Raw genomic sequence first — 26,340 nt, 5'->3', positions numbered from 1 at the left:
TCACCCAATCACACCCCGAGACTTTTCGTAGGCTACCTTTTCGAGTCATGGGAAGCCCCTGGTTCTGGAATTAGACACTCATCTGAATCCGAGACGCCCTTGCTTATACAACTTGTGCTCCGGGCGGGACTCCGCCGTCCCGTCTCCATGTGATGGCGAAGGATCATCTTAACTTTTGTTTCCCTGATAAATATAAATCAAACAAACTTTTTTTTTTCTTTACCTGCCGGCTTTTGAACAATGAAATGAACTTTCATCCCATGATCTAGTTTGACTTTTTTTTTCTCCCCAGTACTGAACAAACACGCAACATCAATTCACTGTTTGTCCTAATTCGTCTCATTTTTCTCGCACTAACAAATCATAAAAAATCTTGCTTGTTTTGTTTTCTTGACGACGTTTGCCCAGGATGTCGGCTGTGATAATGACCATCAAGCAAAAGCTGTTCGCCCAGCCAATGGTTGCGCCGGACAGCTTCAAAGGTAAAAAGGCCCTGGTCACAGGAGGCACCACCGGACTCGGCCTTGCCACTGCCATCCACCTGGCGCAGCTCGGGGCTTCAACCATTGCCATCACCTGTAGAGATGCGACTCGTGGTGAGAATGCCAAGAAGAAGATTGAAGAGGCCGCCGGATCTTCCAAGGTCACCGTCAAGGTGCTGGGCCTCGACATGGGCAGGTACCAGTCGGTTGTGGCCTTTACCGAGACGGTCAAGAAGGAGTTTGCCACCGATGGCGGTCTGGATGTAAGTCTGCTCTTCGCATGAATATCATCCAGCCTGCCATGTATTAAAGACTGTTTTCCGGCTAACATCACGGCGTTCAAGTGGATCTGTCTGAATGCGGGGGTTCACAATGCTTCATGGGAGCAGAGCCCTGAGGGTTGGTGAGTTTTTGCCATTTCACCCAAGAATAGCCCACATGAGGTCAAGATAAACTGATATAACGGACCTCTCTTTTATTTACCACCCCGCTTCATCTTGCAGGGATATGGTGATTCAAGTCAACGTGCTCAGCACGGTCCTCATCTCGTTGTTGCTGCTGCCCTGGCTCAAAGAGCTTCGTAGCCAGCGCCAAAGCCCGGCGCACCTCACCATCGTCAGTTCCGGCAGGCACACGAGCCCCAACATCTCCAAGTGGGAGAAATTTGCCGAGCGGGACGGAGGTCTGCTCAAGCACTTCAGCGCAAAGGAGAACTGGCCCGGTTCGCCGGGCCAGTATGGGAGTTCCAAGCTGTTACTGCAATATTCCGTCAAGGAGATTTCGCAGCAGGCGCTTGACGCTCAGGGGAAGTGAGTAGACTTACAATGCCTTTAGAATGCCTCGACGGGATCTGCAGCGTAAAACCCCATGGATCTGACAAATATTCTTCCTTCCACACAGACCCGACGTCATCATCAACACATGCTGCCCCGGAATGGTCTGGACCGAGATAGCTCGAACGCTCAAGGACAAGCACTTTATCCTCAGGAGCGTTGAGCCAGTCCTCATGACGCTACTCGCTCAAAGGCCTGACATCGGCGCCCGTACCTATCTCAAGGCAGGTGTCACTACTGAGGCTGAGCATGTGAGTTCTCCTTATTCATCGCCCGCCATCCTTACTTGTGACAAAATTTTACAAGAAGCAAACCCGATTCGACAAAGTATGTACTGATGATTATTTTATGATACAGGGCAAATTTATCAACAACTATATTGCAGACGACGCGTATGCCAAGTAAGTTTGTTCACCAGAAACCAGAAATACTCTGCGTCTTGGGCATTAAAATGAGTGTAACTGACGAGCGTTGGGGCTTCAGGAAATCGGAACCCGTGCTTACGAGCGAAACCGCCCAAAAGGTCCAGAAACTTGCCTGGGCCGAAGTGATAGGGGAGCTCACATCCAAGGTGCCGGCCGTCTCGCAAGTCTCGCCAGCAAAGTAGAGACAAGAACCCACTGGACCGATAAGGGTGAGACTAATGTTTGTTTGTTTTTTGGTCAAAATGGACTCGCTGTCGCTTGGCTCTGCCATGTTCTGTTCTAACCTCAGCTTTAGCTCTAAAGCACTGCATAGAAATACCCATGTAATAATTATCTTCATAATGCCTCTTTCAGATTTCCATGTAGCTTTGCAGCGTCCATGATGAAGGAAGCTTGGTCAGGACTCGATGTGTTCGAAATGAGCCGCACCCACAGTGCCTGAGCAGTTAATTGATATACACCATTGGTTTCAGGATGACTGCCGCCTCCGAAAGTCAACGCAGAATTTGTCCATCAAGTCGGGGCCAATGGCTGCCACGAGCTCTGCTATCTTGGACTTTAGTGCTGGAAAGTCCAAGACACTCTGCTTTGCCCAAACTGCAAGGTTAGATGCCTTGAATAGCTGATCGTACCCGTTGACAGCAATGGCGAGGTTGTCCATGTCCAGCGATACCATTTCCTCCAGTGTGGGGATACCTGGCATGTCACTCCTCAAGAGGAATTCATACATGGAATCATCTTCGTCCGTGGTGGCATCACCTTCATCATCTTTTCTGGGGTCGACCTCAGGTGTCTTGTTATCCGCTGACGACCCTTTCTCCCCGCCACTTGTCTGTTCCAGCCTGGAGAACCTCGCATAGCCATTGCTGTCGAATATGCGCATCTCGCTCTCGCCCAGGTGATGCCAAGACAGGGTTTGCGGGTCGAGGATGTACTGAGGTGAGTAATCGTTTTTATACTGCATCTTTGGGCATGTGTGTATGTAATAGCCCGAATACCAATAGCGATATCCGCCCTCTATGGCCAAGGCGATCTCTCGCAGGGCGCCTAGCTTCCCCGGGCTGTGCTTGTGGATCGACTCGTGGTATAAAAAGTATACTGCGCTAACGCAGTCGGGGAGGAGATCTAGGACTCCAATCGCAACAAGCTTCCCGTCGAGTCGGTAACACTGATGGTAGGATCCGAGCTTACGCACATAGCCTTCAGCAGTCGTCACAGTTGTTCGCTGCACGGGCGAGTTACAGAGAAATCTTTTAAAGCCGGTGCGACTGACCCTCTGCGGCGGTTCATTGTGCACGACCTGCTGGTAGTTCTCGAAAACAGCATACTTTTCCTCCGTGAACTCATCAGTTTCAAGAGTCACGGTAAACTTGTGTGCCGGAGTGGGACCCGAAGGCAAAGCATCTAGTTCGGCCTCGTGTATCCTCTCTACGAGGTTAAAGACAGCATCGCGCTTCTTGGCCTCATCGCGAGATCGAGGGTGCAGGCGCGCTAAGTCCTTGATGTAGGCGTCGCCGAGGACGTAGCGGTTGAAACGGTTGACTGCCTGGCGCTGATCCTTGGTTGGCTTGCACTCATAGGCGTCAAGACGTAATGTATAATGTGGGCAACATGCTAGCCTCTGGTTGGGTCGATATAAAAGCGTGCCGGAACGCCTCCAACAACGATCAACAAGGTTCTTGTAGAACGCTGGAGTCAAGTCGGTGGCGATTGCATAATATGAGTATCCTGCAGGCGTTGCAAACGGTTGGTCAGATGCGAGAGACAAGGAAACAACATTGGAATCCTGTTTCTCTGTCCAGCTTCATGGCGTTGGCAAAGAAGCTGCGCCAAAATCGACTGGGAGGGCGTGGACACAACAAGAGCCCATAAACCCTGAAGCAAATGTACAAAAAGGGCGGGCTAATTGGAGATACTTGGAGACTATAGGGAATGGAATAAAATATCTTACGCTTTTTGGGGTAGTTCTGTCCATGACAATATCCACAGTCTGATGCATTGCTATACCCTTTGCAAGTAAGTTAGCAGTTTTGTCGATATTTATTGCCAAGATTTGAAGAAAAAAAAGGAAGAAAACAATGCAAGTCGAGTGATGAGAGATCACCTTGTCACACATGTTCATGACATCCCAGCCTGCCATGCAGAGATAATCTTGGCATGCTTTTGTTTTGCGAAGGGTGTTTTTGTATCACCGAACCAGAGCACAATTTGACGTATGAAAGTGATTAGATACAAAGTTGAGCCATAAATTTGGGCTTTTGGAAGAAAATTGACACCTGAGTCCCATGCCATGCCGCACATATACTCTTGGAGACTTTCCAATATGTGCGTAGCTGCACGTAACTCATCAAAGGCGGTGGAACACAAGACCTTGGGGAGCTAGAGGTTGCAACTGACGGAAACGCGAAGGAAAGTTTGAGAGCAACAGCTGTTCTTAGCTTGCAAAAGTGCAAGCAAGGTAGAGGACATAACATGGTTTTTGCCACAAACAAGCCAACGAAAGTGCGTTGATCATGCACGAGGTGGAATGGTTGGTTAGCAAATGTTTCTTACCGGTTGGACTTATGTACGAGAGCACATCGTCTGCACAATCAGGGGCCTGCATGACCTCGCCCTCCATCGGCGCCCCGTGTGCAAGTGTGAAAAGGAAAAACGAAGCTTCCGAGGTCGGTCTTGGTGGTGAGTGTAACAGCGCAGTAGGACGGGAACAACCACAACCACAGCCGGCGGTCTGGCTCGTGCCAGCGGCGCGGAGCCCGTAAAAGCGCCAGCAAGCCGGGTGGGTCGTCGTGGGGGCGGGGTAGAATTCAGGTTGTTTGTCGATCTTGAGGTGAGAAGCGGTATAGAGAGAACGAGATAGAAAGAAAGGGTGATGAATATTTGAAGACGGTTGTTGCTGCCGGAGATTAGATCTAGTTCCGGTGATGTAGAAGAAGAAGAATAAGAAGAAGAATTCCGGGGAAATATTTAGACTAGAACTAAGGTACCTGAGGTAGGTTTGCAGAGGCAGGTGCAGCAAGTTTGGCGCGCCCTTTCTTCAAAATGTTGGTTGACTAAAAGCTCCTTGTCGAAGCTGCATCGAGTAGGTGGCGGCTAGAAGTGGGGTCTCTGTTTGATCGGACCTTTTCTAGAAACAGTCAGAGTGCCGCCAAAACCACAGCTTTGGATTCTAGCCTTACCTACCTACCTACCTACCTACCTTCCTACCTAACTACCTACCTACCTACCTACCTACCTATCCGTACCTACCTAGGTAGGTACTTACAGTAACTTAGGTACTACGGTACCTTGGCTGGGGTTTTAGCCCTTTCTGATGCCGTAGTACCACCTAAAGTTGAGCTTTAATGAGCCCAGCTATGTACCTAGGAAGATGGCTAGGTAAGGCACGTAGTTAAGTAGATAGAAACTCACAAGTAACCAATCCTGTGGGGTAGATACACATCCACCTACTGTACTTCGCAGAATTATTCCTTCGAGATAGCCACGCTCAGGGACGATCGCTATCTCGAATCACTCGAGATAGAATTTCAGATTCTTCTAGGTCGATCCCGCAATGGCAATGTCTTAATGGGATGGAATTCCTTCAAAGGGCAAAAAAGATTTTAGCTGCAGTGACGTGGTCAGCGTCTGTGCGAGGATGACTCTGCTCATGTATGTACACCTGAGTGTTAACTGGCATCGGCTAAACAATTTTTGTCCACGAGGTACGCCCAGAAATTGAGAGATGCTGTCGGAGAAAAGGGGGCAAGCGTGCTCCGATCCTCGGTGTACACCGTTTTGATACATGCACGCATCTGTTTTGTCTCTTTACGCGAGCATGCAAAGCAATTTCCCGGCGGCAGTCAGACAGCCTAGAATACCTAACCTTACCTACCTAGTATGTTCCCAAGGTATCTTTGGTATCTGGGCAGCTTCGAGAACGCCCATCTGGCCAGTCCCCAAGACGCTAGCTAGTGAGAACCTAACCTTTGCAGGCAGGCGTTTGACCAAAAATGCATGCACCCAAACAATCTGTTGTGTAGAATCACAAAGACCACTCCTGTCAGTTACTGCCGTTTCAATTCACATGGCTATTGTGTCGAGGGGTCATAACTCTTAATTGTCGAGTAGAATTTTGATCCCCGACAATTATTGGTTAAATTTCAAGTAGAAACAAAAAGAAAACCCAAACACCCTTTTCCCATGCTCTGCAATCCCACCTCACAGGGTTGGTGGCGCTAAAAACCAAGGCTAACCAATTTCCTGGTACACAACGCGGAGAGGTTAGGCTGTGCAACACCACATCAACCCATACATACATCTTCGTAGCTTTATTAGGCAGCATTTTTTTTTTTTTTTTTTTTTTTTTCTTTTCGCGAGGCAGATCATCCGGCAGGCATGGTTGGCTGCCTGTCCCACCTGAGAGGTACCTGGGTACAGTACGTACCATACCTCCTTGTCTGTTCAGCTCCGATCACATACATTTCATTCCAAGGGTGGAAAGAATGCACGGGCAGCCCAGGCACAGTTACGACGTAACAATTTACTACTTGATCCAGTTGCTCGGTGTGTACCACAGTCGGGCTTGTAATCACTGCACAATTGTAGTTTAGTTGACCAGGGTACTTTTTTCTTTCTTCTTTCTTCTTTCTACCTCTCGATAGCAGGGCCTTTTCGTTAGCTGCCGTAGTTTTCAAACTTTAAAATTTGTCGTTTTCCGCCAGTTGGTTGAAGGGCACGCGACGTAGAGCGCATTGCGACCCATGCGGATTTTTTGCTAAGGTACCTCCTTGTTACCTGGCAGCTCTTTTTTGTCCCTCTCTCCCTCTTTTTTTTTCTCCTCGTTTTGTCACTTGGGTACCTACTTTTCCTACTTCGTACTCCTTAGTGGTGCAAAGAGAGCTTAAACCCGCGCCCCCACCAGGTGCTCCATCGTCGCTCTCGTTCTCGCCCTCACCCTGTCTGCTGCCCCCCTGCATTGACGCTTCTTCTCCAAAGAAAAAGAACATCAAACCCTTTTTCTGGTCCGGTCCCTCGACCTGTCAAGATTCCTTCAAGTCAGCCTTGTCAGCCTTCAAAAAGAAAGATCCGAAAGGAACGTCAACAGCCAGACCAGTGCTCTCTCTAAAAGTCTCTTGATGAGACAGAGTTTGTGGCGCGACCAAAACTCGACGTCGAATTGCTTGGGGCTGTAACCCGCTTTCCGCCGCCGTCTCTCAGAGCCGCCTGCGAGTCCCGCGGCAGGCTGTCTGATCGATCGATCCTTGGCATTCAATTTTCTGGACAGCGCTCTTCGGCAGCATCGCAACACCACCATAACATAACCATCACACTTGGTCTTTATTCAACACCAAGTATAGTCTTTACTGCGCTACGATTGGAGTGCGTGCCCTTCCTTTATGAATTCCATTTAGTTTCTTTTGTTTTCTCATCGCTACTCTGCTCTCCACCCATCATACGATAGAATAAAAATTCATTTCTGTTGATTCGTTCACACACGTGTTTTTTTTTTCTTCTTTTTTTTTTCTCTTGTCTTTTCTTGCGACTTCAGGCACCTTCCGCCGGATCATGAATTTTCACCTCCCCTTTCCTTCCATTTTGATCTGACACACACCTTTTGAATACACAAACTGTTACTCATCCCAAAAAACTGCTTGCGACGACGTTGGTCACTCACACAGCCTTTTCCCACAGGCACATCCAGTCACCCGTCTTACCAACTTTAAAAAAAAAGGGATTTTTCGTACCATTCGACGAACTTGCGACCATGCCGTGTATACTCCCTTAAAAGTTGAGAGTTGCGCGCCTTGGGCTGCCCAGCAACCCAATCCCGAACTTTCCGCAACTGAGGCTCCATTCATCCGACTAGCATCATTTCCATCTCCCTCTATCCCTTCAACTGGACAGACTTTTTATATTTCTTTTCTCTCCCTCTCTCTCATCTTCTGTTTCACTTTGCAACGACTTGACGTTTTCTTCCCAATTTCCAAGTTTCCGGTTCTCTCACAGAATCCTGGATACTGCCCCGCCCACCGGTAGCACTTCACCAATAAGACACTGAGACAGTGAGTCTCAGGTCGTCCAGTCGCAAAAATGGCTGCTTCAGGAAGCAGTAACAGCAGTACACGGACCATGCAGTCACGTACTGGGAGGAGCAAGCAACGTGAGTTCACCCCTGGGCAAGTGGCTTCGGCCCAGCCAACTGACCTCATCACGCTGTGTCTTAGGATATAACAGCAAGGGCGAACGCCTGGTTGCTGGTGTAGTGGCACTTTCAGAAGACAAAGAGTACGTGCTGCTCACTCAGTCAACTCGCCGGAAGGGTTGGGTATTGCCCAAAGGTGGCTGGGAGACGGACGAAGAATGCACCGAGGCCGCGGAGCGTGAAGCCTGGGAGGAGGCTGGAATTGTCGTCACCATCGACTACGACCTTGGCCAGATCGAGGAGACTAGGGTTAAAACCTCGTCTAAATCTGGCAAGTCTGGCAAGCGCGAGAAAGCCATCTACCACTTCTACGAGGCGACCGTCACAAGCGAAGAGCAGGAGTGGCCCGAGAAGGACAAGCGCCAGCGCAAGTGGATGACGTTTGTCGACGCTTGGGAATCCCTCAAAGATAGGCCCGAGCTTCAGGAGGCCCTGAACCGGTCAACCATGAAGAGATAGGCCTATCATCACGGTATCAGACATGGAGGTGGTTTACATGCGTGACTCCCTTGCGCCTTATATGGAACGACCGGACGACCGACCGCACAACTCTCTATTATCACTACTAGTTCGAGTACTAGTACGAACCCGAGTTGATACGACAGCACTGCGAGTGCTTGATATCACGCCTGATATTTTTTTTTCTTTTCTTTTATTTCCACTACCACTTGCGATCTCCTTGTCTTTCCACGAATGTCGACAGGGCGATTCCTGTGAACAGACAAGACCAACCCAAAAATGTCCTGACTTTCCACCTCAGGATATGGAACACGGAATCAGTGCCGTGTCTTCAATGTTTTCATCCGGTTGCACTTGAAAATTGAGCAACTGCACATATATCACCATTGAAGGAGTTGTAGGCTGGGCATGATAGATATATACGAGCGAAACACGTGAAAAAGAATACTTGGGAATGATTGAGAACAAGCACGTGCTGCTTGATTTGCTCTTCAGGTCCGAGTTAGACGGGCGACAAGCCCGAATGGCAGGATGTCATTGATAAGCTCCAGCCTAATAAGCTGGTGCTAACTGTTTCTTGGAGACCCTCGGACGAAACAATATCGTCTGGGAGTTATTTGTTTGCATGAGAGTAACGCATTGCTTTAGATAGACGGGGTTATCACAGGCAAGCATGACTTAGAGAAAAGAAAAAGAAAAAAAGGTGGCTGGTCACATATGCGTGGTCTCATAGTGGGTGGCATCGCTGAACCATTTGCTTCATCTGGCACATATATGGCCCGATATAATACATGATATTCAGAACCTCATAGCCCACCCCGGATTTTCTGTAGCTGGCTAATAAAGCCATATCCTCCGCCGTAGCCCCGACTTTCACTGGCATTCGCAGTGGTGGCAGCTGTTGTCTTCTTTGCAGAACTGCCTGCGTCTGCAGCGGAATCAGACCTCTCGCCATCCCTCTTGGCCTGTTCGAGCTCCCTCAGCAACTCACGATGCCTGTCCTCGACCAGTTTCGCGAGGCTCTCCAGGAACCTGGTCCGACCCTTCTCTTCCGCCGTACCATGCCAAACCTTGTTCAAGTCCTTGAGTCCTTCTATGCGGTGAACAGCGTCCTCGATACCCTTGGGATCGGACACGGCCAGCAGCCCGGATATCTCTTCCCGCAGATCCCGTAACACCTGCTGGCCCTTCTCCTCGGTGCTGTGCGCCTCCTTGCCAGGGTCTGGAGCAGAGACGGATAGAAATCCCGAGCTGACCGATACCTCTGACGGCGGGAAGACAAACTCCATGGCGTCGCCAAATGTCTTGATGACCGACTCCAGCCGCGACCTGACGAGGGTCAAGGTGCGGAGCTGCGTGATGTAGGGCGGGTCCGAAGGCCCGGGCCCGGCCGTACCCCCCTGCTCCTCCTCGACGCCGCGCTGATTCCCCGAGTCCTCATCGTGCGCCACAGCCGTTGCCCTCGGCTGCTGCCTTGCCGCTGCGGCTGTGGCGGCCCCCACACCGCCGGGAACAAACTTTGCGACATCCTCACTCAGCCCCTCAGTCAAAGTCTCGGCCAGCCCGAGGGTCTCGCCCCGCAGCAGCTCGACCTCGTACGCGAGCCGGCTGCCGCTGCGGAGGATGTCATCGGTCAGCTGGGTGAGGGTGGCGGCCAGGCGGGTGGTGTGGATGTTGAGCTGGTTTATCTGAGCCTGGGCCTGCGATGACAGCTCGGCCAGCGGCACAGGCTTCGGCGCTGTGCCGCCACCGCCGGAGCTGGCCGCTTGGCGCGCAGAGGCCGTTGCCGAGGTGCGGCCGCTGCTGGTCTGCAGGGGCGGGAGGACGGAGTTGAGGTATGCCACGGGGTCAAAGGAAGGGTTCAAAAAGTCAGAGAGGAAAGGGTCTGCCACGTGCAGTGACTGGGTTTGGATTCGTGCTGGTGTCTGTGCCGTGGGCTTTTGCTTGCCGGGGTGGATGGGGAGGTTTCTCGACGAGCCAGAGCCACTGCTGCGTGGTTGGGCTGATCGGGAATCCGACGTCATCCTTTTTTTTTTTTTTTTTTTTTTTTATATGTCCGACCTATGTTCACGCCCTTGCTCTTACTGCCTCCTGCCGGGCTTTTTGGGGGTTGATCATTTATAATGAAGAATGGTTTCAAGCAAGCCAAAGATAATGAGGTATGAAAGTGACAGGCATGTAGGGGGACAGACAGCGTGTGCAGTAGTGGGCCGGTTGGCTGGTTGGCCATTCATTCATTTAGGTGGATTAGGTGGGGCCTCACGCGTGCCAAAATCGAGTACCCAAGGTACCTCTCCCAAGGTAGGTGAAGGTTATGAGGAATAAAGTCGTAGCTGAGGTATAAAAACGAAGACTTCTAGCATCTATGAGCGCCAGTAATATTAAGAGCGAAGAGAATTTTGCTGTCCATCTAAGATGGAGATTATATCGTTGACCGCCTTGGTCTAGAATCTTGAGGTAGGTACATAGAGTTAGTTACCTACCGGGTACCTGGATGGATCCAGTGATAAATTAGTGGGTTTTTGTCACTCTCACGGCTAAACTCATCTACTCTGATCATCAGACTTAAATTCTTCGTCCATCGACCAAACTTCGACCTTGCAAAAAAATCCCCTTGAACTATTACTCTGTCGAGACGTGACATTGCTCGTACTCTTATGGACTGTGACGCTTCTCTTTTTCTGGCTTTATAATCTGCTAGCGTGCTTTTGCCTTCAATTTTGCTTGCGGCGTTTTGTGTCAAATGCCTATCCTTTACCTCACACATGTTGTTCGTTCCCTGATCGAGCTGACAATCCTCATTGCAAGATATCAAGTACTTGAGTCACAGAAGTTTTGATGCTCTCTATTTATGCATATTACTCTTTGGTAGGGTGGTCAATGTACCCAGGCCTGCCTACTTTGCCCAGCTTCGTTAATCTACGGTTACTTACGTTAGCTGGAATCGTCCCGCAACCCAGCGACAATGGATAGCCACAAATTGATTTAATGGCATATTTCTTTCACGAGGCAGCCTAGGTACTTGGGTACCTAGGTAAGTAGTTTAGGTAGTTTAGGTCAGTCTGCAGAGGGTGGTTCGGGGAGGTCAGGATACACGTGCTGAATCCATCAATCAACATGCATCTCCAAAGTAGCTGGGTTGTGTCATCAGGCACCATTATAGGAAACAGGCAGCAGCAAAGAGTCACCACAAGAGGTAGACGGAGACATACGTTGGTTTTGAATGCGACTCCATTCACTGTGCATATTGCATTGCATAATTGCCTACCTGGCAACCATCCTATCTAATTTCGACGTTGGTTTCCAGATTCTCTGTGCTCATCCATCATCTTATATCGTTGTGTTGACCTCAGAGACTACTTTTTGAAGCGACAACAGAAGCATAGGTACTTACCACCTAAACACTCGCCTACGTACAAACTAACTCTTGCAAGAACCACGACCCTGTTGGCACGCGCATGTCTGCACGGAGTTGACGACCACTGGAAAATGCGGGAAGTTTGAGGACGATATAGGGGAGCCGAGTAGAAGAGCGAGAAAAAAAAAAAAAAAAGATAGAAGAGGGCAACAAAGAGGGGAAGAGGAGTAAACAAGAAGATACTACAAATTTGCGAATTTTCAGGTACCTAAGGTACCTACCTTAGCGGCACCGAAAGGTTACACGAAATTCCGTGGCTGCAGCACAAGTCTGGAAGCCCCCGAAGGCAGCCAGCCGCCTCATTCAATCCCAGTCGGACTTTCCGATTCTGGACAGACTTTGACTTCTCACCCAACGTCAAGTAATTATTTTATCTTACTTGTACTCAAGTTTGTCTTCTTCTTTCATCAGCCTTCTCTCTCTTTGTTTGGGTCGGTGAATCCAACCTACCTTACCTTAGGTAGCCCGCCAACCATCGTCAAGCCTGTCATTCGACTACCTACCTTACCTACCTACCTCTTACCTCACCCAACTTTACTTACCTTGCCTGCTATACTCCCACTACCACCCCTTCGTTCACCTCATTTGACTCACTTTCCTCAAAGTGAAACTATTGTTTGGCTCTGACCTCAGGTTGATCCATTCACAATCAAACACCTCGCCTTATCATCCATCTCCTTACACCACTCGCCACGCGGCTGTTTGATCTGGCATGAGACGCATGTGCTTTTTCCAGGGCGACTGCTGAATTTTGTGCGTTGCACATATTCTCACTGCCATCCTGCAACTGAAATCCCACATAGGCTTCGGGCCTAGAAAGCTTCGGTATGTACTTGTCCACGGCCAAACAAGAAAAACCCACGACTGGCACTCCAAATTCTGGTCTAGTACCGGGCGCTACCTCGTCTCTAACTCAAATACCCTACAGCAATGACTGCCCGGAAGTTCAAGGCCGACGTCTTAGCGGCAGCCACCCAGGCCGAAGCGGGGCGCATCAAAAATGTGTCTTCGGTGAGGGGCGATGATGACGAGGTCATAGTTACCTACTTCAACAAACAGCTCCCCAAGAGCCTTCAAGTCCGTCTTCTGGCTGCCGACGTCGACAGATATCCTGGTCCATGCAGCTTCCTTCTCTTCACCGATGATGAGGAGGCACCGAGGCAGATAGTCAAGGTTCTCGAGCAAGTGCAAACTCACCTTGCCGCTGGCGGAAGCTTCACCATTCTTCGCGCTGTCACTTACTTATCCAAGAATTTGGACAAGTGCTTGGAGCAGTTCCTTAGTCTTGACAGCCACAATTCATCTGATGCAGAGATGACGGATATTGATGGTATAGATGACAAGGACGACGACGACGACGGCGACGACGACGATGTTGATGATAGCTTCGACGTGAATTCAACTGACGATGAGGCTGATGATGAGGGCTTCTTTGCTCAGATGAGTGGTGGTGCTGCCGGCGTACCCAACATGAACACCCAGCTTTCACAGTCCCAGCTCCAGGACCAGGAGCGGATCAGAGGAAACCTCCGCAAGGCCAAGCAATCGGGCTGCAAGATTGGGATTCTAGTCGGGCTGCTTCCCGGCCATAGTTCCCATATTTTCTCAATGTCTGTCAGGATCGGCAAGATTGGCTTGTCTGAGGAGAATCTGTTGGCCTGGGGCCTCTCTGCCTCAGACTACTTGGTTCTGCTAGTTTCAATAAGTGATACGACTTTCCCAACCATGGAAAGCCTTATGGAGCGGCCGGCTGCACACAGCGGTTTGAGGTTCCGCATCCGCAAATGCGCCAATTTCAAGCCGACAGTGAGCCAGGCCATCAAAGCATTCAACGAGGCCATAATACGAGATGATGAGCTTGAAGGTAGCGCACCACACTCATCACTATCAGATCCTCCCCTGGAGCGCATATTTCTATCAAGGTCTTTCGACGACTTTATGAGTGAATACTTTGTATCACTTGTCAAGCTACGAGAGAACCTTGGCTGCTCATGGGACGACGCGAATGAGAGCTTGATAGATGGGATGAGCAACACAGATGATCTAAGTAAGCAATATCCAGCTGAAAAACCAACCAAAATGGATGACCATCTAGCCTCAGGGGTGCGCAAAGAAAGAAGTATTCCCTTGATTTGTTGGGAATTCGCAATGAAGTACTTCAAGGACTGTACGAAATACTGCCTTCGCTGCCATCGACTCGTCAAAAACGACGTGGGTTCTCTTAAGCCCTTCGTTTGCTCCAACGAACTCTGTCTATTTCAGTATATGCAGATGGGACTGGGACCCAGCGTTGAGCACGAAATTCTCACGCAGCCTAAGGTTGTCGATCTTCTTTGCAGCTTTTGTTATAGCAGTACTGTGAGCCCAGCGCGCAACATGATGATCACGGGCGCTGACTTGAGCGGCAATAACAAATACGCAATTAGAGAATTCCCCGTTGGTCTTTCACTTAAAGTGCCAGACTTCTTCAGCCAAAGACAGTCGTCTGCACCATTACCCAGATGCATTCCAGTCCAGGTCACAGATCTTGGCCAGAGTCTATTGCTACAAACGTATGAACACGACGACTGGCTGGAAGCTTTGAGGCCAGGGATCTGTTATGCGCTTGTGAGTCGGTTTACACTCCTCAGCCACGGGTTCACTTTCCAGGATAATACATTTTCGTCAAAGCTGGCAACGCGCTACAGTCGACCAACGGTGGCAAAAGTTCTGAATAACCAGCTCGGAAATCAAGTTATCAATGGAATCAGTGCATCTACGGAATCGATCACCTATGGCAATGTCGTCAGCATTGATCGAACTGAGGGCGCTGTGGTCATCTCAGTTGCAGGACGTCGAGGTCGAGCAATCGGTAGTGGCGCCACCGAAGAGATCAGCCCAGGACATGATCCTGCTCAGTTGTACCTTGCAACCTTTGATACGAGTTTCGACACTTTGCTCGACGACGGAAAGGCCGTAGCAATCCGATTTATCCTGGATATGCTACCGCCAATCGCGGATATCAGGGCTTTCCTCAAGAAAAGCCCGAACTCGTCAGTGAAGGGTATGAACCAAATGTTAGCCCCCACGGCAACGCTTTTGGAGTGGATCGTTGCAACAAATCGATCGCTCATTATGTGCCTCGAGGAGGAGGAGGATGACATTAACCCCACGTTGGATGCGACACCTACACAATCCTTAGCCTCGCTTAAGATACCAGAGATGTCTGATTATATCCAGTTCCGCTTTGCTCAGGGGTCGCCTGATAAGGAGGAACGCTTCAAGAAAGAACTGAACCGGGCGGGAGTGGTGGGATCCAAACACCCGACCATCTTTGCGTGGCATGGAAGCAGCCAACCCAACTGGCACAGCATCATCAGGACGGGTCTTGATTTCAGCAATGTCATCAATGGACGAGCCTTTGGCAACGGGATTTACTTTTCGCAATATTTTACCACCAGCATGGGGTATGCGCACCCAGGAACAAGCTTTATATGGCCATCTTCTACATTCCAGTCCAATATGACCATCGTTCTGAGCGAACTAATCAACATACCGGATCAATTTGTTAGCCGCAACCCTCATTTGGTCGTACAGAATATTGACTGGCAGCAATGCCGCTATCTGTTCGTCAAAAAGCCTACGGTCCCAGAGATGGGTTCTTCACTGGGTGCTGTCACTCCGTCTGCCACATTGCAACACCGAGTGTTTATCGAGCAGGATCCTTACATGATTCCACAAGGAGCTGACAGCAGGCCGCTAAGAATCCCTCGGGCAGCTATACCATCGTCTGGTAGCCAGATGTGGCCGAAGAATGATGGTTACAAGAGCGACGACGATGATATTGATGTTTTGAAGGAAGTGGTCGAAATATCCAGTGATGAAGATGACAGCGATACAGACGTCGAGTTACTTGAGGTCCGGACCATCAAGCCAGCCCATCTCACCGACTTCCAACCAGGCACATTGGATCTCGCCAGTCTTCCCCGCCTTGCTCCTCCCCAAAGGTCAGGCGGCGCTGGCAGGCAACTGGCAAGGGAGATCAGTGCACTCAGGAAGATACAGGAAGCTACGCCGTCACACGAGCTGGGATGGTATATCGACTTTGATGGTATGTCGAATATGTTCCAGATGATCGTGGAGTTGCACAGCTTCGACAAGACAAAACCTTTAGGGAGAAGCATGGCTCAGAAAAACGTCACCTCGATTGTGATCGAACTTCGTTTTAGCGAGAACTTTCCCATCTCTCCACCCTTCGTGCGCGTGATACGTCCTCGCTTCTTGCCTTTCCATGCGGGCGGAGGTGGACATGTCACGATTGGCGGCGCTATGTGCATGGAGCTCCTCACATCAACTGGCTGGAGCCCGGCATGCAGCATAGAACATGTTCTGATCATGGTACGGCTTGCGCTGGTCTCAGAAGACCCAAAGCCGGCTCAGATAGAAGGTGTTGGTGGCGGTGATTATGACATTGGCGGCGCTATAGCGGCCTACCGCCGGGCAGCGACCGTGCATGGCTGGCGAATACCTCCTGACCTGAACCAAACCGCCATGGGGGCCGGCTCTGCATGAGAGGATACGCGTTGTCATTGCTTTTCGCATGATACGGTTTGCCTTTTACATCTAAGACTAAATATTAAATGGCAGAGGGAGAGATCGCTCGGAAAATGGAGAACACAAACATGAAGATGTGTTATGAACATATACTTGGCAAGCAAATAATGAAAGCGACATGGCAGCCACCTCCCTACGAAATAATGCCCGTAAGCAGTTGCGAGAACTGTTGTGATTAAGTTTGTTGCTCTCCTTTATCACAAAAAAAAAAAAAAAGAGAAGAAAAAAAATCAAAATCAAAAACCAACGAAGGAGTTGGTATGTCTTTAGCAGTCTCTATGGAATGTTGTTACATTTGACCGGATGTTGAGGCGCTTATTTTTTTATTGGCCCGAAGACACGCCTACGCAGTATGTTATACTACACCCCTGCCAGTTAGAATATATGGTGGCTGCGATTACTGGCAACTCAGGGCAAAACGCGCAGGGAAATAGGATAGGATCTATAATAACCCCTGAAATTCATCTAACGCAAATTTGAAGTATTAATGCTAATAGGGACCTAAATTGTTTAAATATAGGCCAAGAATGAGCGTCCCGCAACTACAAAGCGGATCTAAGCATCCCCTATATAAGCTGTATGCACATCTAGATTTCCTGTTGTGTCACCTCTCGCATCTGTCCAAGTGGACGAAGGTCTGGAAAGCTTTGATCGATACGGAACCATAAAGTTCTATCCCTCTGGACCTTCCACCACTCTGCCCAATGGTAAAGTCCAATAGCCTGTCCAAATAGTTTTATCATAGCCGGGACGCTGGCATTTGAGACAAACTTTTAAGCTGCGAGTAGGGTCTGGTTAGGGTAGTCTGTAAGGTGTAGCAAAAGGTAGTCGACAAAGTCGGCTGAAGTGTCAGAAATGTTTTCAAGAGAGCCACCTTGTCTGTTCACAGTGCGGTAGCTCAATGAACCAGAAAAAAGCACCCCTAAGCGGGAATGAGGGGCCCCGGTGGTGGCACCGTCGCGAAGCATATCACCCTAAGCTGTTCCGGCGCAAGCCCACGCTACCAAGACATAAAGCAGGCCTCGGAAACCAAGTCTCACCTCAAGACATGAAAGAGCGACGAAACGCTTGCAAAGGTTGGTCAAACAGAGCACCTGAAATCAAGGTGAATTGCGTCAAATGCGACATCGTGTGAACCTTTTATCTTGGACGCCACGTTGAAAGACAGAATAAGCACCCCACAGAAAAAGAAAAAAAAGACCTTTTGTAAGATGAAAGCAGCAAAAATAGAACCCCCAAACTCATTTCTCCGGGCTAGATCAAGGAGAGTCGTGAATCCAGATTCTCCAGCACGAAGGGAATAATCGAACATGCCACCATGGTGAAAGCCAAAATAACGCCGCCATGAGCTGGTGTATGCAAAAGAGGAAGTTGATTTTTTTTGTTTGTTTGAGTAGTAGTGTCAAGCGAAGCCACAGCAAACGAAGTTGGGCTCTGCAACCTGAAATGGCAGCTTTTTTTTCTTCTTGTTCAAAACATCAGTGCTGGAACAGAACACTGATGCTTTCGCCGTGATGCACACGGCGAATGGCCTCTGCAAACACGGGAGAGACCGACAAAATCTCCATCTTTGGGCATAGGGCCTTGTGCTCGGCCTGGGGGACAGAGTTTGTTGTGACAATCTTGTCGATTGAGGACGCGTTGATGCGCGGGATTGCGTCACCGCTGAAGAGACCATGAGTAACGAGAGCGTAGATGTAGGTAGCACCCTGCTTCTTAAGCAGTTTAGCAGCACGTGTGATAGTGTTACCCGTGTCGCATAGGTCGTCCACCAGGATGGAGATGCGACCTGAGACGTTACCAACCAACATCATCGTGGCGTTCTGGTTGTCCGAGATCTTGGTCGGGCGACGCTCCTTATGAATAAGGGCAAAATCCATGCCAAGGCTGTCCGCAATTGCCGTGGCTCGCTTTGCACCACCGGCATCTGGACTGACGATGATGGCGTCCTTGTAGTTTGGCACATGAGTTTGAATGTAGCGTTGGAGCAACGGTTTGCCGTAAAGGTTGTCGACGGGGATATCGAAAAAGCCTTGGTATTGGTGGTCGTGTAGTTCAAGCGTGATGATGCCATCTGCACCAGCACATGTGAGGAGGTTGGCAACCAGAGTTCCGGCCTGCGCAACCCATTGCTTGTAGCCCGGCCGAGCCTGAAAATGGTTGATGAATGATGGGTTCTCGTAGTCGTGTGTCGTGTAGGACCGGACGAGAGAAGACGTGGACGCCGAAGAATTGTGGGCTTTTGGCTTGGCTGACCGGCTGCCGTTCACACCGTTTGCATCATTTTTGCCAAAAAATTGTTCCGAGGGAGGCGCTGGCCGGGGAGAGGCCGGGGCGTTGCCGTTTGTGAAGGAGCTGTCGCGCAGCATGTGCGTGATATCAACGCCATTGGTCAAGCCGACAGTCCTGGGGATGCCGGGAGCGGGTGTTGCTGGAACGCTCTCGAATGTGTATTCTTTGTTGGAGCTGCCTGCGGGCTGGGACAGCGGGGCGCCGGACTTCTTGTACGGCAGATCTGGTTGCCGCGAGTAGGGGAACAGGGGAAGTACGGCAGTAACGCGCTTAGCGGAGCTGTAGGGTGAGGACCAATGATTAGTTGAGGATTCCTCAACAATTGCGAGAGAATGACGCCACGGGAGGGAGCACCGAATCTCAGGCAATGGCGACGACAGGCCGTCAATTGGCTGTAAAAGGGAGGAATTATACTTGCCCTGTCTTGCAGGCCGAGATCACTGTTCATGGAAGTCAGATCAGACAAACTGAGCAGCCGTAGTGCGGATGGACAAGGTCAAGTCAGGGAGCACCCACTGATACAAAGTTCAATGAAGTGATCGTTGGACTTCCCGCCTCCAGACTGGATAATGTATACGTCCTTGCCACGGACCGAGTCCTTGATCTCGCAGCGACTCTCTCCCACCTCGAACTTGGAGAGGATGCGGTCGCATGGTGGAATCGAGAGAATGCCGCAAACCTCATCGACCAACTCCGGGTGGGAGTTGCCACCAAGTACGACAATATTGCGAACCATGACAGCAGTGTGTGGCCGGCAGGGCTGGTTGTCAGGTTAGATGGGTGTTTGGTGGGTTGAGTGACTTTTAGGGAAAGCAATGAGGCTCTTGGTCAATGTTGCGATGCGGGGCAGATGTCGTGCCGAAAATACTTGACGCGACAGAGAGTTTGTAATTGTGGCGCTTTTTTTTTTCTTTCTGTTTTTTTTTTTTCGGTGGCCGGGGTCGATAAGCTTAGATAAACTGCACAATTGAAAGACCGAGGCTGTATTGAAAAAGAGAGTGTCTCTCGTCAGTCCTTTGTTTTGAAATTCATAGTGATAGCTAGTTTTTTGCTGGAGCAAAACCACAAGCGAGTGGTTCTAGATGCAGGGGTGCATTTCGAACAAAGCTTTTCTCACATTTTGTTTCTTCTTTCTTTTTTTCTTCTATCCCTTGATGGCGATCAAGGTACACGCACCCGAATTTTCACGACTGGGGGGTGCCGGCTGTCTTTACTGATCCTGGAGCAACGCCGAAATCGGCTCCTCAGCAAGCAAACGAAAGACAGACTGCACAGCCGTATAATTGCAAGCCACCTGGTGGATGCCGAATTTTTGAGTTGTTCAAAAAAGAGAGCAAAAAAGACGTTATCCGCTCACCAAGTGCTCGGCTAAAAGCAAATTGGGATGCGGAAAAAACTGGGTGTAAAAAAGTTTTGGTCAAGGCGACAGAAGTTTTGAGCCTGGAGGCCTTGAGTTTCGGGCTCCGCAAGCTAAGTAAGTTTTTTTTGCGGGGAAAAAGAGTCAAGTCAAGTCAAGTGCGTATACTGCAGCGGCAGACGACGCAGCGTTGTGGAAAAGAAAAACAAGGTTAGGCACGTCCTGATGCTCCTCTACACTGGAGCAATTGAGCAGAGGGTCCAGGACTCGCATTTTATTGAATTTCATCTTGTGATTTGCTCGGGCAAGCGACAGTACAGACGGAAAAACTGATGATTGCGCCTTTGAATCAGAATGCTGTTGGAGTAAGGATGGTGGGGAAACAGAGTGGGGGTTTACGCACACGATCCTGCACCTAGAAAAGACTGAATCAATCGGTTTTGAAGCTCCATGTGATTCGCTTACACTAAGGTACCTGCTGTAACGTTGAAAATTGCAGGCTGCACACCACCCACACTACCTTCGTTTGCCGTGCTTGTGCCGTGCTTTGCTGTGCTCATCCTGCGAGCAGCTCAAAGCGGACAGCGGAGCTAAACTCGATTTACTACCAACCAAGGATTTGAAACATCGCTCGAGGCCAAGAATAAAGAGCAGCATATCAAGACAGTGTCTATCTTTTCCTCTTGCAAATATCACAGCAACAAAGATATAATCAAACCGGCCAACAAACATCTGGAAAAATGAAAATTATTGAAGCACAGAACGCGGTTCTGACAAACTACGAAGTCTACACTCATCTCATTGAGTCCGAGTCTCGTTTCTCCGCGCGGCACAAAAAAGAGCATAGACGGCCGCCCAAGAATTATCAGGCAGTGACCAAAGATGTAGGTGAAGATGGACACAATTTCATTCCAGACGAGAACCAAACGAAGGCAGTCTGGAACCAAGGAGGGGGGTGACAGAAGAAAATAAGAGAGATAAGAAAGAAAAAAAAAAAAAAAGAAAAAAAAAAAATCCGCTGACTCTCTCATCCCAAAAAGGTCGTCAACTACTGCGGGACTTACCCCAACCCTCTGAGCCAAAAACCGCTCACCTACACCAAGGACAGCCTCTCGCAGCTCCTCGGCAGACTGGCCGAGTTCGGCCTCGCCAAGGGTGAGGTTTTGATGCTCGCCAACCTGCGCCCGACTGAGCTCCCGGGCTTGCACGTCTGCATCGAGGAGATTGCTGAGCGTTTCAACGAGGAGCAGCAGACGCAGATCCTCGAGGCCGTCGTCGACGTTCTGGGCGCCTTCCCGGCCTCGGAGGAGCAGGCGGAGGAGTACGGCGAAGAAGAGGTGACCGATTCGATTGAGAACGGAAACGCCTCATGACGTGATGATCAAGATGCGATTTAGTGAAACTGAGAAGGGGGGAATTTATTGGTTCGTGTCAGAATGAACATATGCGAAAGGGTTTACGACAAAAAAAAAAAAAAAAAAAGAAACTACCCAAGTCACCAGCAGCACCACCCCTCCATGCGTTCTACATGACCGCACATGCCCCTTCACTCTGCCCTCCCTCGGCCGTTGTGGTTTTGACGGCCGTGAGGTACAGATCCTCGAAAGTCTCGCTCAATAGCTCACCCGTCACCGCCGAGCACTCCATGTACCGATCCGCCCTCATCTCCTGCGACACCCGATATCCTTCCTGCGGGTAGATGATGCCGTTCGGGTCATCCTCAGACCTCAGGTCTCTCTTGAGACCCAGGACTGCGATGGGAATCGAGTCGCCGGCTGGGAATGTCTGGCGTACTTCTTTGATCCACTGTTGTTGTTTTTTTCACGTCGCGACGTGGGAAAATTGCGGGCTAATGTGTGAGCCTCTGTCTCATGGATGGACGGGTACGGGGTGGTTCTCGGGGGGATTGCTGTTGGGCAACTCGACTCACAACTCTCTGCATGTTTATGAGGCTGAGGCGTCGGCTTATATCATAACATATCACGATGAAATCTGGCTGAAGAAGGCGCCAATTTGTGGGACCAGAAGTGTCATGGAACTCGATGCGGTAGACCCCTTTTCTGGACCGCAGTTCAAAGAAGAATGGCTGGTCCGAGTCGCGCAAAAGCGTGATCTCTGCTCGTCCGGTCAACCTTTCTTTGCCCTGGGCTACACGACTACGGAGATTGGCGTAAATTTTTGTATTTTGTTTCTTGTTAGAAAAAAGATGTTTGGATTTTTACCCCCAGACGTTCGAAAATAGTGCATTGATGATGCTTACGATAGGAAGGTGGATTTTCCAGTCTTGTCATCTCCTAACAACAACACGGTGATTGTATGAGACTCCATCTGATTGTTTTTGCCTGTCTATATAATTATTTGGCTTGTTTTTATGCGAAACTGGGGGTGAGTCTGGGGAGAAATATCCAGGTTATGATTCAAAAGCTTCAGGTTGATAGGTTGAGTGTGTACAAGGGTGCCATCCTGCTGGGACTTTGACTTATTACTGTACTGTACTGTACATAATATACCTAGAAGCTACCTCGACTGTTGCCATTGTAATTACACCCACGCACCCACCTGAGACCCCCAACTTTGGGCACAGGCCAGGTCCATTGGTGGTTATCGATAACTAAACGAGAGGCCATTGGTGGCGACCGGTACAAGCCGATTTGTCGATTTAATTTCATGCTCTGCAAATTTCGTCCAAGGGGACAGGACCTAAAAGAGAAATCAATCAGTTAGGTGTAGAAGTAGAATGGCTTATGCAGAGCTGTTTCTTATCTATATTTTCTTACGATTAGCAAACGACCAACAAACAAAAGCCTCATCAAAATTAAATTTCGGCCCAAGTCGAACTGTCATGACATGGGGGCGCCGACCCGCATCCGATGGGGCAGCAAACTGAGTACATCACGTGCGCAGGTCAACATTTACAGCCTGCAACAACTACTCCAACGACCACTACTACTACTACCACCACCTCAAGTGGCTGGAGTCAGAGACCCCCACCAACAATCCCAAATAATACCTAATAAGCTTGCATGTTGTGGCGGCACCCGCCATTACAACACCAGAATAATGTCGGGGACTAGGGATTATAGATCATGGACCAAAGAGGGACTCATCAAAAAGATCAAGCTGCTTGAATCGCAACTCGCCAGTCAGCAGCGGCAACAGGGACAAAATATTCAGCAGCCTAGACCTAATACCCCTCCTCAACCACACAAAGCATCACTAGCATCATCATCATCACCACCACCACCACCACCACCAGTAGGATCATCTGCAAACACAAATTCTGGAGTTACTGCTGCAGCAACACCACCACCCAAGAACAAAAAGCAAAAAGGCGTCCCTCGCAATGCCTCGGAATTCTCGACCCGGTACATTGCCGTCAAGCTGGCGTACCTCGGCAAAAACTACAACGGTCTCGAGTATCAACCGTCTGGTGCGTTGCCCGCCATCGAGGAGGAGCTGTGGAAGGCCCTGGTGAAAACCTGCCTAATCTTTCCTGACCCTGAGCGCGACCCTAGCGAGGTCGACTTCAAGGTCTGCGACTACTCCAAGTGTGGCCGCACCGATCGTGGGGTCAGCGCCTTTGGGCAGGTTGTTGCACTGCGTGTGAAGAGCAACAAGCCTCTGCGTAAAAAGAAGCAAGCTACCGTCCAAATGACCCAGGGTGGCTCGGGCGAAGTAGCTCCGGGGTCGACTGGTGCGGTGGATGCAGCGGGGGCCCAAGTTGTCCCTGAAGATAACCAGCCACTGCAAGAGGATGAGCACGAAGAAGAGGAAGATGACACGCCGTATCCTGCAGACAAGGAGATCAAGTACTGCAAAATGCTCAATGCGGTTCTGCCAGTAGACATCAGAGTACTCGCATGGTGCCCGAACCCGCCCCCAGGGTTTTCGGCAAGACATTCATGCCACGAGCGACAATACCGATACTTCTTTACCCAGCCCATCTTTTCACCTGTGCCCGCACGCCTGGACGGTGTGATGGGCTACAAGGAGCCAGGAAGCACACACAAGGACGGCTACCTTGACCTCGACGCAATGCGTGAAGCGGCTCGCCTATTTGAGGGCGAGCATGACTTTCGCAACTTCTGCAAGATTGACGCTTCTAAACAAATCAGCAACTTCAAGCGGCTGATTCGAGAAGCCTCGATTGTCGAGGTGCCTGAGGCAGCCTCTTCTCTTCCCTATCTAGACACTCCAGATTTTAGGCCGAGCGGAGAAGAATCCCAGGCACGGCCGAAAGTGTACTACTTCCATGTGCGCGGCTCGGCATTCCTGTGGCACCAGATCCGGCACATGATAGCGGTGCTTTTCTTGGTCGGGCAGAGGTTAGAGAAGCCGTCTATAGTGTCAGAACTACTCGATATCGAAAAGTACCCCGGCAAGCCAAACTATCCCATGGCGTCTGACGCCCCTCTTGTGCTTTGGGACTGCTTATATGGCGGTCGTACCCTTCCGGACGGGTCGACTCATGGAGAGCTGGAATGGATATATGCCGGTGCGGATGGCGACAGTCCTGACGAGCTGTACAATCGCAAGGGTCTTCTCGATGAGCTCTGGGCTCACTGGAGGGGAAAGAAGATGGACGAGCTGCTGGTCAACCAGCTTCTCCAGCGAGCTGCCACCATGGTTGAGGATCCAGAGCGACAGGCGACGAAAGCATCGACAAAACCAGTTGAACCGGGACCACCGCCCAAGAAAAGCAACAAGGCGCCCAGCCGCAAGACTTTTGAGGGCGACGACTGGTATAGACAGGTGGGAATTTATGAGCCGCTCGCTCAGAGATATATGTTGGAAACCCCAGATGAGGTCAATGATAAGTGGGCTCGCAGCAAGGGGTTCGAGAGTGCCGTCGAGCTCAGTGAGAATCCTGAATGGCGGTCCGTCATCAAGGCTCGGAAAGCTGCTGCTGCTGCTGCTCTTGCTTCCGAGGCTGCCAAAGGTGCGGGAGTTTAATGGCGGAAGTTGCGCTGTGAGATAGATGATTGGTTGCGTTTCCAATATCATTGCTGGGCATCTAGGATACCTGTCATTAGAATTGATCAAATCGTACATCCCTTGCCGCGAATACTCGCACCAGCTTCGATGTCAGTGATGTTTGTGACCATACGTGATGATCGAGGCACATATTATGATGTGAAATCAATAGAGAGAGGTGGCTGGCGATGGAGGACAAAGAGTCCGTTTTATTTTGAGTGTTCAACAGACTCTGGTTCATGAAGACATGCCCTGACTCCCCTCCACACGGCTTCTACGACGGGCCTGCGTGGCAACAGACGAGGAAAAACGACGACGAGCTCCTCCTCCCCCTCGACGATGATGACCAAGTAAAAGCGCACCTCGAAGCCCAACGGCGCCTCGTTGATGACGACGTCCCTGATCTTCTCGGTCGGGATGAAGCGATTCTTGGGGCCCCCGAACGTCGGAAGAATAAAGCCGTCGCCCTGGGAGATGGTCTGGACGCCGAGGCCCCGCAGGACCAGCAGCGTCTCGGACCTGTAGATGCGCAGCTGGGAGACGTGCAGCAGCGCCAGGCAAAGCGGGGCGAGGAGGTAGGCAGGGCTGGCCGCCGACAGCGACGCAAAGACGCGGCCGGGCGGCGAGGCGAGGCTCAGCTGGAGCAGGTGCACGGCGAGCTCCAAGAAGCCTTCTGGGGACAGCAGCGGCGACGACGCTCCAGGCGGTACGTTGTCGTGATGATGTGAAGTCGTTGATGATGATGGTGATAATTGTTGGTGGGACTTGGGGAATGCCTCATCCCACTTTGCGTAGAGAAGCAGCACGGCCGAGGCTGCGATGATGATGCGGCCCAAGGTAACGGCGGCCAACAGGACGCGCAGGCCGAGGGTGAGTGGCGGGCGTGTCGTCACGGTGAACTCGGCGGTCGTCGAGGAAGACGATCGACGATCTAGGTGCACCGGCATGATTGAAAGGAACAAAACAACAACAACAAAAAAAAAAAAAAGAGTTTAGTCCAACGCTCGCCTGTGAGCATGGGCCCAGGGATGAGGTGTGTAAGTGACCTGGGTACCTAGGTAGCTACATGGGCAAGGTGTAAGCATCAGGTAGTAATAGTAGCGGTTCGTACAACTTACTTGTCGCGCGAGCACGTGCTGAGGTACGCTGGCCGTTGATAGGTGATTTAGGTGGCTGAGGATCAGCAGTAGCTTAGGAGGTCTGAGCACGTGACTGAAAGACACCTTAGCACTTTATAAGCCCCGCGTCTGACGCTTATTGACAACTGTAACTGGTTGGGGTAGTCGCAAGATTACCGAAAGAAGGCCATCACGCAACCAAAGG

General features: G+C 50.3%; 11 protein-coding genes across 11 annotated transcripts; 6 read left to right on the top strand and 5 right to left on the bottom strand.

Annotated features, from left to right (window-relative positions):
• Positions 1-409: 409 nt before the first annotated feature.
• Positions 410-1,922, top strand: PgNI_05744 (uncharacterized protein; the record flags this gene model as incomplete). The annotated part of the gene is made up of 6 exons (XM_031125775.1): positions 410-745; positions 827-885; positions 986-1,291; positions 1,383-1,566; positions 1,673-1,716; positions 1,799-1,922. 6 exons carry the CDS (start codon positions 410-412, stop codon positions 1,920-1,922), a joined length of 1,053 nt encoding a protein of 350 aa, XP_030982663.1.
• On the bottom strand, positions 1,629-4,855 carry PgNI_05743 (uncharacterized protein). The gene is made up of 2 exons (XM_031125774.1): positions 4,294-4,855; positions 1,629-3,468 (listed from the first exon to the last, which is right to left on the bottom strand). Exons 1-2 carry the CDS (start codon positions 4,358-4,360, stop codon positions 2,210-2,212), a joined length of 1,326 nt encoding a protein of 441 aa, XP_030982664.1. The 5' UTR covers positions 4,361-4,855; the 3' UTR covers positions 1,629-2,209.
• Positions 4,856-6,411: 1,556 nt separating this feature from the next.
• PgNI_05742 (uncharacterized protein) lies at positions 6,412-9,093 on the top strand. The gene is made up of 3 exons (XM_031125773.1): positions 6,412-7,101; positions 7,414-7,882; positions 7,947-9,093. The coding sequence occupies exons 2-3, from the start codon at positions 7,813-7,815 to the stop codon at positions 8,381-8,383; spliced, it is 507 nt and encodes a 168-aa protein (XP_030982665.1). The 5' UTR covers positions 6,412-7,101; positions 7,414-7,812; the 3' UTR covers positions 8,384-9,093.
• A 96-nt stretch (positions 9,094-9,189) lies between these two features.
• PgNI_05741 (uncharacterized protein) lies at positions 9,190-10,407 on the bottom strand (the record flags this gene model as incomplete). Its single annotated transcript, XM_031125772.1, has 1 exon — positions 9,190-10,407. The coding sequence occupies one exon, from the start codon at positions 10,405-10,407 to the stop codon at positions 9,190-9,192; it is 1,218 nt and encodes a 405-aa protein (XP_030982667.1).
• Positions 10,408-12,731: 2,324 nt separating this feature from the next.
• Positions 12,732-16,352, top strand: PgNI_05740 (uncharacterized protein; the record flags this gene model as incomplete). Its single annotated transcript, XM_031125771.1, has 1 exon — positions 12,732-16,352. One exon carries the CDS (start codon positions 12,732-12,734, stop codon positions 16,350-16,352), a length of 3,621 nt encoding a protein of 1,206 aa, XP_030982668.1.
• Positions 16,353-17,872: 1,520 nt separating this feature from the next.
• PgNI_05739 (uncharacterized protein) lies at positions 17,873-19,422 on the bottom strand (the record flags this gene model as incomplete). Its single annotated transcript, XM_031125770.1, has 2 exons — positions 17,873-18,965; positions 19,199-19,422. 2 exons carry the CDS (start codon positions 19,420-19,422, stop codon positions 17,873-17,875), a joined length of 1,317 nt encoding a protein of 438 aa, XP_030982919.1.
• A 1,249-nt stretch (positions 19,423-20,671) lies between these two features.
• On the top strand, positions 20,672-22,288 carry PgNI_05738 (uncharacterized protein). The gene is made up of 2 exons (XM_031125769.1): positions 20,672-20,927; positions 21,084-22,288. Exons 1-2 carry the CDS (start codon positions 20,784-20,786, stop codon positions 21,414-21,416), a joined length of 477 nt encoding a protein of 158 aa, XP_030982918.1. The 5' UTR covers positions 20,672-20,783; the 3' UTR covers positions 21,417-22,288.
• On the bottom strand, positions 21,568-22,389 carry PgNI_05737 (uncharacterized protein; the record flags this gene model as incomplete). Its single annotated transcript, XM_031125768.1, has 3 exons — positions 21,568-21,849; positions 21,974-22,199; positions 22,304-22,389. Coding segments are annotated over 3 exons (594 nt in total), but the record flags the coding sequence as incomplete, so codon positions are not given.
• A 714-nt stretch (positions 22,390-23,103) lies between these two features.
• PgNI_05736 (uncharacterized protein) lies at positions 23,104-24,996 on the top strand (the record flags this gene model as incomplete). The annotated part of the gene is made up of 1 exon (XM_031125767.1): positions 23,104-24,996. One exon carries the CDS (start codon positions 23,104-23,106, stop codon positions 24,994-24,996), a length of 1,893 nt encoding a protein of 630 aa, XP_030982138.1.
• Positions 24,997-25,205: 209 nt separating this feature from the next.
• Positions 25,206-25,745, top strand: PgNI_05735 (uncharacterized protein; the record flags this gene model as incomplete). Its single annotated transcript, XM_031125766.1, has 2 exons — positions 25,206-25,219; positions 25,247-25,745. The coding sequence occupies 2 exons, from the start codon at positions 25,206-25,208 to the stop codon at positions 25,743-25,745; spliced, it is 513 nt and encodes a 170-aa protein (XP_030981964.1).
• On the bottom strand, positions 25,227-25,964 carry PgNI_05734 (uncharacterized protein; the record flags this gene model as incomplete). The annotated part of the gene is made up of 1 exon (XM_031125765.1): positions 25,227-25,964. The coding sequence occupies one exon, from the start codon at positions 25,962-25,964 to the stop codon at positions 25,227-25,229; it is 738 nt and encodes a 245-aa protein (XP_030981963.1).
• Between the last annotated feature and the right edge of the window lie 376 nt (positions 25,965-26,340).

The sequence above is a fragment of the Pyricularia grisea genome, chromosome I (genome assembly GCF_004355905.1).
Source record: "Pyricularia grisea strain NI907 chromosome I, whole genome shotgun sequence".
Lineage (NCBI taxonomy): Eukaryota > Fungi > Ascomycota > Sordariomycetes > Magnaporthales > Pyriculariaceae > Pyricularia > Pyricularia grisea.
This window is presented reverse-complemented; position numbering and strand designations above follow the sequence as displayed.